Below are 9,530 nucleotides of genomic sequence, written 5' to 3'. Positions count from 1 at the left end.
CCGGGAGTGGGGGCCGCCGGGTGTGGGCGGGGTCGCCGGCTGTGGGTGGACCGGTGGATGAGTGGGACCGCCAGGTGTGGGCGGGGCCTCCGGGTGTGGAAGGGGCCTGGGCCTGGTTCCGTGAAACGCGCCACAGGCAGGCTGGTCCGTCCCACAGCTCCGATATCGGTCGCACCAGCACCACCACCATCGCGATTGACATCCTGGCGGACGTCGTCCGAAGGCACTGTGAGCTGGCCCCTCCCTCCCCGCCTGTGGCCCCGCCCCGCGATCCCGCTTCTTCCTCCCTGTGGCCCCGCCCCTCCCTGCTCCGAAGCCCCTCCCCTCCATGGCCTCCTCCTCCCCTCCGACTCCGCCCACCCCATGGCCTCGCCCCTCCTCGAGCCAGCTTCCCCAGTGCCCCGCCTTCCCGAGGCCCGGCCCCTCGCCGCCGGCCCCGCCTTTCCGGCCCCGCCTCCAGCCCTCCCCGTGCCCGCCCCTCCTGTGACCTTGCTCCTCCTACCTCGTGGCCCAGCCATTCCCGTGGCCCCGCCCAGGCCCCGCCCAGGCCCCGCCCCCAGGCCCATCGCTCCTCCCTTGGCCCCGGTACCTCCCTGAGCCGGTCTCACTTGAGGTAGCCCGCCTTGAGCGCCTTTGCCACAGGGCAGGCCAGAGACATTGACGTCCCGAAGATGATCCAGCCAGTAGGGTGGCAGCGTTCGGGGATGGTGCAGTACAAGTTCCTGTACCTGACACTGCGGTGGTACATCCAGGACGAGCAGCAGCGCCTGCGCCAGCTGGTGGAGGCGGGTCTTGCGCGGAAATCATCGAGGTAACCTGCGCCCCCAACACACAGCGCGAGCTACCAGAGAAGCGCAATTGTTTGAACGTGGGCACGGCGCCCGCCTTCCCCAAACGCAGTCCCAGACCCTCGGCGTTCCGGGCGCCGGCGGCGTGAGTGTGGGGGCGTCAGGGTGCGGAGAACTGACCCCGCTCGAGACTGGACCGCGCCGGGGAGCCGGGCCAACGCCCTCTCCGGCCGCAGGACCCACGAGAAACTGCAAGACCTCGGACAGTGACCCGGCGCCGGAGGTCCCCGGCCTGCCTCTGCCCGGCTGGGAGCCGCGGGCTCTTGCCTTCCTCAAGGGGCTCGCACCTGGCACGAAGAAGACCTGTCCTCGCCGCTCAGGGAGGGGACCTGAGCCTGTCGCTCAGACCCCACCTCCGAGCAAGCCTGGGCCCCCAGAAATGGGAGGGACGGCGGGGATCCCAGAGGTGTCGCGGAAGGGGAGGCAGGGTTGTGGGACAGCGATTGGTCTCAGGGTGAGCGGCGACAGACCACTTAGAAGCAGGGTGACTATGTGGGGCCCTGTGCATGAGGGTGTGGGTCTGTATGTGCCATATGAGTGACCAGTGACATGAGTGGCCAGTCTTGACCTGCCTGTAACCATCCAGGTGTCCGTGTGTCCCGCTCCCTGCATCCCATAGCCTCCCTTTAGAGCCACAGCAGCTCGGCCTGGAGTGGCTGCATGTCCAGGGATACCTGAGGCAGGCATGTCACAGTCATGTGGTGGCAAATGCTTCTGGATTGAGGAACGTGTGGGCTCATGTGACTGACGTGACGAGGCCATGGCCCATGTGCATGACTGTGCGGGACAGGTGTGACATCACTGGTCGGGTGGCCTAGGCAACCGCTTCACAAAACAGCCACAGCAGCTGTGTGGCATCTTCAGTAAAGTGCTGCATTCCTAGTTCTGTGTCCTCCCAGTTCTTTTGGGGCGCAGGCCCCCTCCCCACCTCGGCGGGAGGCTCAGCTGGTTGGATCAGGAAGTGCCAGGCTTTGGGGTAAGGGGTGAGGAGGCTGGGACCTGCCTGAGCCAGAACCAGCCCAGGCTCTCCTCCCTTGCCTGTCTGGTCGGGCCGGATTCCTGAGGCTTTTAGCGGTGGGATGGACTCCCTCCTGCCCTGCCCTGGGGACAATGCACTTCTCAGTTCACCAGCCATGCCTGGTCCAGGAGGGCCCTGAGAGTCTGTGGCTCCTTAGGTATGTGGGTCTTCAGGCTGCACCCCTCTAGGGCCTGCTGGTCAGCACCACCTACCCTTCTGTGGACCCTTAGGCCCAGTTCCCAGGGAGGGGCTTGGAGGTCCTGGGACTTGGCTCCCAGCTTGAGCACAGAGGTGGTGGGGGAGGGGAAGGCCACCTTCAGAGCCTCCTGGGCTCTGAACCAGAGCAAGGCCCCACACCTGGTCTGCCCCACAGATGCTCTCCAGTGTTCCTACCTGCCCCTCCCCATCTAGGGGAAGTGCCCCCCGCTGGGAGCAGTCAAGTTGGGAATTGCACTCCTGCGACTGCCAGCAGCCTCCAGAACCTGGTGCCCACCCCAGGGCCTGCTGGGAGGCTGGTCCTGCGGGGGCTCCTCTGGGAGGAGCTGGGGAGCTCCTAGGCCTGCCATGGGCGCAGGGCAGGGCTGCTGCAGGAGGGAGTAAGGACCACTTACCGAACTGGATACAAAATAATTTATTCTAAAAAAGTACAGTTTGTAAGGTGAGAGGAGTAGCTTCTGGGGAGTGCTCCCTGCTGCCCACTCTCCACTTTATGCTCTTGTTCCCCTGGTCAGAGGGGCCAGAGGGCAGGATGAGCACCCCAACCCAAAGGAAGGGACCAGCCCTACCCAGGGAGGGGTCTAGGGGAGGGACCTCGGGTGAAATGTTAAAATCAAAGGAAGGATGAGCCCTCCCTGCTGGAGGTTCACAATGTGGGCAAGGAGGGAGGGGTCTCTAGGCTGGCTCTCTTGGGTCTGTTTCCCCAACAGCATGATGGGATTAGAGAGGTGGTCTCTGGGGCTGGTAGAGCTGGAGATTCTGGGAGGCTTTGGGGACCCTTTGTTTACCTCACCAAGACCCAACCCCAGAGAGTCCTGGGGCCATGGGGAACTAGGGTGTCCAGTGACCTTGAGGCCTAGAAGGGGTCCTCACTGATGTTGAGGCTCCTCTGGACCAATGACCTCAGCTGTTGATTGGGGCCCACACATGGATGCTGGGGGTCATCGTGGCATAGGTGGGGCCACCAGCAGTCCTAGGTTGTCAGCCAGGGACCCAAGGGGGAGCACGGTGGCTGTGGTGGTGGCGGTGGCTGCAGAGGGCCGGGGGAAGCATCGCAGCTTCCCAGTCTTGAGTGCGCAGTGCACGGGCCAGAGCACTACACAGAAGAGCACTAGCAGCAGCGCTGAGACCAGGGCCAAGCGCCTCCAGTCCCCACAGCGCGCCCAGCAGCGAGCCAGGCGGCCCTGGGGGCGCGAGGGCTCTGGAGGGGACGAGGGTGGCACAGGCTCAGCTGGCTTGCTCAGGCCTACATCCACGCACACGAAGGTGGGCGAGGTATGGCCTGACGAGGAGGGCGGTGGGCGGCAGCAGAGCTTGGTGCCCTCCAGCCACACGGGCTCCTCCCGCCGCAGGTGGGCTGGCATCTTGGCCAGCAGTTCTCGGCTGGTGCGAAGTGCAGGGGCCCCGTCGGAGGGGATGGCTGTGGGCTGTCGGCAGAATGGGCAGGGCACAGCCTCCCTGCTAGGGCGGCCCATGGGTTGGGCAGCCGCCAGCCGCGCCAGGCACTCCAGGCAGAAGACATGGGTGCAGGAGAGCTCCTTGGGCGTCTTGAAGATGTTGTCATATCCAGAGAAGCAGATGGAGCACTCCAATGGGGAGGCCACCTTCTCGGAGCTGGGGGTGCCGGGGGACCTGGGGCTGCTGGCTGAGCCGGGGGACCTGGGGTTGCTGGCTGAGCCAGGGGACCTGGGGTTGCTGGCTGAGCCGGGGGACCTGGGGTTGCTGGCTGAGTGGGGGCTCCTGGGCACCGTGGCTGTAGGGCTTCTCCAGCCGGGGGGTGGCACGGCCCTGTGCCACACCTGCTGGTCTGATGACATGGCTCCAAGCTGTGGGACAGAGACCTTGTGAGTGACCCCAGGCTGCCTTCTCCCAAGAGGCCAGTCTGTCGCTCCCCCTCCCTCCCTCCCTGTCTGTTGCCCAGCACCAATTCCCAGCATCTCAGGGAAGGACACTGCCCAGCCTGTGGCATTTCCAGCAAGTTCCACCTATACCTGCCCCCCAACCCCCTCCTTGCCTCGAGGAGGGTCCGAGGTACAGGCGGTGTACACGGGGAGGGGGGAGGGTGCAATTCCCCTCCCAGCCCACCCCCCCAGCCATAGCAGCAGGGAGAAGTAACAGTGGAGGTGACAGTAGCCCCATGCTGGTTACTATTTGTGCCCGGGCTCTGCAGGGTCCACACCGATGCTCATGCGTTGCCAGTGGGGGGAAAGCGCAGCTTAGAGTGTGGGCGACCAGCCAGGGTCACTGGCTAAGAGGCCACTCACGCTCTCATGGGACAGGCTCTGGGAAGGAGTGGTGGATTTGAATGTGGCTCCCAGCCTGTTCTGGCAGTGACTGGCCCCTGATTCACTGGCAGTGGCTGACGGCAGCACTGGGCCTGGGGATCAGGGCCTGGAGGTTGGTCTCTAGGCCTAGGGGCCTGAGACTAGGGGTTGGGGACGGAAGTCAGGGACTGAGCCTGAGGGTGGGGGACTAAGCCTGGGGGTCCGGGCCTGGGCCTAGGAGTGCGGGACTGGCCTTGGGGGCCTGGGCTTGGGGGTCAGGGCCTTAGACTGGGGGTTGGTCTCTGGACCTGGGGGTTGGGGCCAGTCCGAGCCAGCCCAGCTGGGGGAGATCAGGGTCTGAGGGGGTGAGCAGAGGCCAGTGGCCCTCTCAGGGTTTGTGTCCCAGCCTTGGCTGGAACCTGCCAGGCCAGCCTGTCAGGCTGGTGACCAGGGTCTGGTGCCAGTGAGGGTGCTGGGATATGGATGGGCCTTGGCTGTCCCCTCTGGGCCACCTAGGGGCTTCCATGTCCATTCACCAGCCACCAAGAAAGGAACTGTGTTCCCCAGAGACTCCCCCTCCCCACTGGAGGTGCCTCTGTCTCCAGGTAGATGTTACTGCCACTGACCAGGAGTCTGCTGGGAGGCCCTCTGGACCCAGGCCCCAGTCCCCAGTCCTGCCCCTCCGCCCCCGGGAGCCACGGGCAGGATCTGGATGATGAGGGCTCACCAGTCCTGCCTGGAGGAGGGCAGGTGAGGAGGTGACTCATCTATCACCTTCTGGTGGGCAGGGTTGGCCAGGACCCTGGGAAGACCTGGCCAGGTGACCCCTGCAGCCCAAGAGGCCACCCCAGACCAGCCTTGCCAGCCCAACCGCAGTCTGAAAGCCTACACTTCCCTGTTGGCCCTGCAGCTGTTGCCCCAATCCTGACCCTAGGCTACCCTGGGTCCGGGTGGCTGGGCGGTGATGAAGCTTGGTGATGGACCATGAAGGCTCCGGAGCTGCAGCCTCGTCACTGCCTACCTGCTGTGGCTCATGACAACGTCATGGTGAGGCCAAAGGGGCCCCTGGCATGAGTTCATGGACATGATGCGCCTGGGCATTGAAGGTAGGCAGGTGGGCATCAGGCCAGGCAGTGGCTTCAGCAGGTGGGGGTGTGCCCAGTGCACCCCACACAACCCCTCCATGGAGGGGCCCCACCCGAGCTCTGTTACGCTGGCCTTACCTGGTGGCCAGCTGTCAGCAGGGCCTGGGCATGGTCTTCAACGGCCACGGTGGGCCTGGCTCCGGAGCCTCCGGATTATCCCAAGGCACTCACTGCTCTCTCCTTTGGGCCGGCTGCCGGCTTGTTTCCACCTGGCAGATTACCCTCCTCGGCCAGCTGCCAACAGCTGTCCGGGTGGCTGGCTCCAGCAGGTGTGGCCTCCGAACAATTGGGGCGGTGGGGGGCGGCTGGCAGTGTCTTCCAGGCGTGTGGAGCTCCGGTTCGGCAGGCAGGTGTGTGTGCTCTGGGCGTGGGCTCCCAGGCCTGCGTGCAGGTGTATTTATACCCTCTAGTCACCACTGGCCAGGGGTATGGCCTGGGGCCTTGGGATTGGCTGGCACCATCCTCTCCCTGGCCGGCTGGGCGGGGAATTGGGTGAGGGGTCAGAGCTTGGGCAGGGCTGGGCCGGAAGGGGATGTTTGGAAAAAGTGCCCTCCCCTGCCCCTCCCCGTCCCTGGATGCCAGAGCAGCCCGCCAATACCGTCACTGTGTCGTCACTGTGTCGTCGAGGTCACTGGTGGGGCCAGAACTCTGGGGTGAGCCTCCGGGAAGGGGCTGCAGCACCCCCAGTGAGACCGCAACTCTTTAACTCATAGTCACATCAGCTTGTCACCCCCCATGCCCTCCGCACACTCACCTGTTTGCTCATTTGACTCATCCACACCCCTCTCCCGCTTACACATGTGCTCACACATATATTCACACTCATGTGCATGCTGCCACCCCAAGCCCCCACTTTGGTCTGCAGTCTTTGTGGGCAGAAGTGCTGCTTTGGGATCTAGGGAGTGGGGGCTGGGCAGGGGCTCCCCAAGGGGTGTGGTGAGGCTGTGAGGATGAGGCAGGGACCCAGGCTAGCCACCATAGGACTGGTTGGGGTCAGCACCTGCCGGTTACACTCTGTGGGCTGGGCTGGGGGAGGTGCCCTGGAGGAAGGGGAAGGAGGGGGCAAGGTGAAGGCTGACCAGGGGCCGGGCAGGGGTGTGGGAGAGATGTGCCAGAGGGAGCGGGGCTGAGGAGAGTCCTGGTGGCTCAGGTTGCCCACCACAACCCCACCCTTCCCTCACTGGCACCTAGCCCCTCCCTACTCCCCGCTGTCATTTCATCTCACCTCCAGCTCTACCCCTGGCCCCTGCAGTGTCACTTCCAAGGCCAAACTCCTGGGATGTAGGTGACTTCAGGGGCTGAGAGGGTAGGGCCCCACTCTGTGAGAGGAGGGGAGGGGGCTTAGGAGAGGGGGCGGGGGCTGCTCCTGCCTTCTCATGAGAGGAAGGGGGTAGGGCCAGATAGGGGTTGGGGGCTCAGAGAGTGGGGTGGGGATGCCCAGAGAAGGGATAGGGGCTCAGAGAGGGAGGCGGGGGTTCACAGAGATGGGTGGGAGCCCGATAGGGGTTGGGGGCTGAGAGAGAGAATAGGGGCTCAGAGAGGGAGGTGGGGGATCAGAGAGGGGCTTGAGGAGGGAGATGGGAGCTCAGAGAGGAGATTGGGGGCTTGGAGAGAGGGTGAGGTCCCAGAGAGGAGCTTGAGGAGGGGGATGGAGGTCCAGAGAGGGAGTAGGGGCTTAGTGAGGTGCGTGGGGGCTCAGAGAGAGGGGTAGGTACCAGAGAGGAAAGTAGGGCCTCAGAGAGGGTAGCTGGCTGACTGAAGGGCTGGTCTGGGCTCCGTGACTGCAGGACGAGGTTCCTGTTTCCATGGGGAACGTGACATGGGGTCCCATGTCCCTCCAGGAAGTGTTTGAGAATACTCTCCCTCAGGGATCCCGAGAATGTCTAGGCTCTGAGGTCACTCTGAGCCTCAGTGGATAGTCAGTGGCCTTGGAGGCACAGGTGACTAGACACTTGTCAGTCCGTGGAATTCGCCGGCACGGGTGGTGCCAGGCCTGTCTGAGGAGGTGGGGCCCAGATGCGGGGAGGTCCCCAATGCTGACTGAGGGGCGGGAGTAGAGGAACTGGCCACCTGGCCCCCACCCCCCGCTCACTCCCCATCCTGGCCCGGGCAGATGTGACGGGACTGGCTATGCTAGTGCATGCATGTGCACTGTGTGTGCTCCTCTGTGCGAGTGGGTGAGGGGTATGTGCACCAACAGATTAACATGGGTGAGTGTACAAGCATGCGTCTGCACATGTGAAGGCGTGTGGGTGTGTCAGATGTCTGCGTATGTGTAGGTGTGCACATTTGCCTGCCTGTATGTGTAGGGGAGGGGAACCAGGGTGCCTATGAGGCCCCCTGTACCTGTGTGGGCTGTGTCTGCACGCACTGTCACCTCATCCTTGGCCCCTGCACTGGAGGACAGGACAAGGTCCTCAGGGGAACCCCACTGCTCCCCAAATGTGGCTTGTAAGAGGATGGCAGGGTCTGAGCCCTAAAGCCACCTGTGAGTCCTGTGCTGGAGACAGAAGGTGCCTTTAGTGAGGAAAGCAGAGGAGGGGGTGGCGTCCCCCAGGAGAGACACGCCCCCTGCAGCCCTCTGGCTGAGATACTCCCCCCAAGTTGGACAGAACCAGCCTCAAGCCCCTGAGGCTCCACACCCTGGGGGCACGAGATGTGGCCAGCGTGGGGAGAGGCCCTTCAGGCCTGGGTCATCTGGGGCCCAGGGTGCTGGGCCAGGGGCCAGGGTCCTGAGGGCAGGGGAAGCTGTGCACTGCCAGATCCAACATGGGCGGGACTCTTGGGTTGTCTGGCATGGTGCTAATCGAAGCACCTGTTGGCTCCTGGTGGGAATCCTCAGTCGGCCCAGCCATGTAAGGCATGGCCAGGCAGCCCAGGGGGAGCCAGAGGCTGGGGCGAGGCAGATGCGCTCTAGGGGATGGGGCTGCTCTTGGGTCTAACCTTTGCCCCCAGCCTCTGGGCCCTGGCATCTGACAGGCTTGGCATCCGCCCTCAGGGAGTGATGCCCGGCAGGACTCGAGCCAGCACTATCCCTGCCCACGTTCAGCAGTGAGAGCCAGGTCCCCAAAGGTCAGCCTGATGGCCTCTCCTCTGAGCGCACCACCTCCTTGCCTGTGCACCGATCTCACTGTAGCTCCTTTTGGGATCCGGTGCCCCAGGCAGCCCTAGCCAGGACCCCTGCCCCTGTTCACCCTGCTCTGTGCACCCACATCCCCGAACCTGCCTCCAGGCTCACCGGAAGGTGGGGACACTGTGGGCTGAGTGGCCTCTGGGCTGAGGGGGGCCACCAGGTTGTGCCAGCGAGGGAGGGAGGGTGGAGGGTGGCACTGAGGACACCTCCAGCCCAGAGTCGGGTCCGTGTGCTGACAGGACAGCCACCCTGAATGTTTGCTTCCCTCTTTCCCGTGGTCACTGAAGAGTCTGGGTCCCACGCCTTGGCAACCCCCCTCCCCTGTCACTTTTGCTAGGTCCCAGAGACGCTCCTCAAACAAAAGGGCGGGAGGAGGCGGTGGCGCAGGCCTGGCCAGAGCCTCCCTGCTGTGGAGCTCAGGGTGGGTGTGGACCTGGTGAGCGGCAGTTCAGTGGGGAGCCTGCCCCTGCTTGGGGCACCAAGTGGCGTGAGTTGGGCTGCAGTGACCTTCCCCTGTCGGGGAAGGCTTCTTGGGGGGACAGGGGATGGAAGCCCTCCTGGGGCCTTGCCTGTCCTGCTGGGCTTTGGCTGTGCCCTCTGCACTGACACAGACCGGCTGTCCTTGCGCCTATTCCTCCCTTCACACTCAGCTGGGCTGGACGCTCCCTCCTCATGGCCGCTCTGGAGGGCTCTGTCCCCCTCCTGACTCAGCCTCCCTTTCTGGCATGTTCCTCACTCCTGGCCCAGGACCTGACCCCGCTCAACCGAACTTCCACTCTGGCCTGTCCCTCTGTGGAAGTGGTCCTCAGGGGTGGGGACACGAGAGCTGGGCGGGCATCTGGGTCCTGTGAGGAGTGGGAGTGGCAGCTGCTGGGGACCTCCAGGGAGCCCCTCCCCTGGGGGTCC

General features: G+C 64.4%; 1 protein-coding gene across 1 annotated transcript; it reads right to left on the bottom strand.

Annotated features, from left to right (window-relative positions):
• Positions 1-3,023: 3,023 nt before the first annotated feature.
• On the bottom strand, positions 3,024-3,899 carry RNF223 (ring finger protein 223). Its single transcript, XM_004384475.1, has 2 exons — positions 3,796-3,899; positions 3,024-3,714 (listed from the first exon to the last, which is right to left on the bottom strand). Exons 1-2 carry the CDS (start codon positions 3,897-3,899, stop codon positions 3,024-3,026), a joined length of 795 nt encoding a protein of 264 aa, XP_004384532.1.
• Between the last annotated feature and the right edge of the window lie 5,631 nt (positions 3,900-9,530).

The sequence above is a fragment of the Trichechus manatus genome, unplaced genomic scaffold (genome assembly GCF_000243295.1).
Source record: "Trichechus manatus latirostris isolate Lorelei unplaced genomic scaffold, TriManLat1.0 scaffold00122, whole genome shotgun sequence".
NCBI lineage: Eukaryota > Metazoa > Chordata > Mammalia > Sirenia > Trichechidae > Trichechus > Trichechus manatus.
Note: the sequence above shows the minus strand (reverse complement) of the source record. Positions and strands in the feature narration are given on the sequence as shown.

Coding starts and splice junctions, on each gene's coding strand:
- RNF223 (XM_004384475.1), bottom strand. CDS start 3,899: ATGTCATCAGACCAGCAGGTGTGGCACAGGGCCGTGCCACCCCCCGGC. Junction 3,715..3,795: donor CACTCAGCCAGCAACCCCAG/GTCCCCCGGCTC, acceptor CAGCAGCCCCAG/GTCCCCCGGCACCCCCAGCT.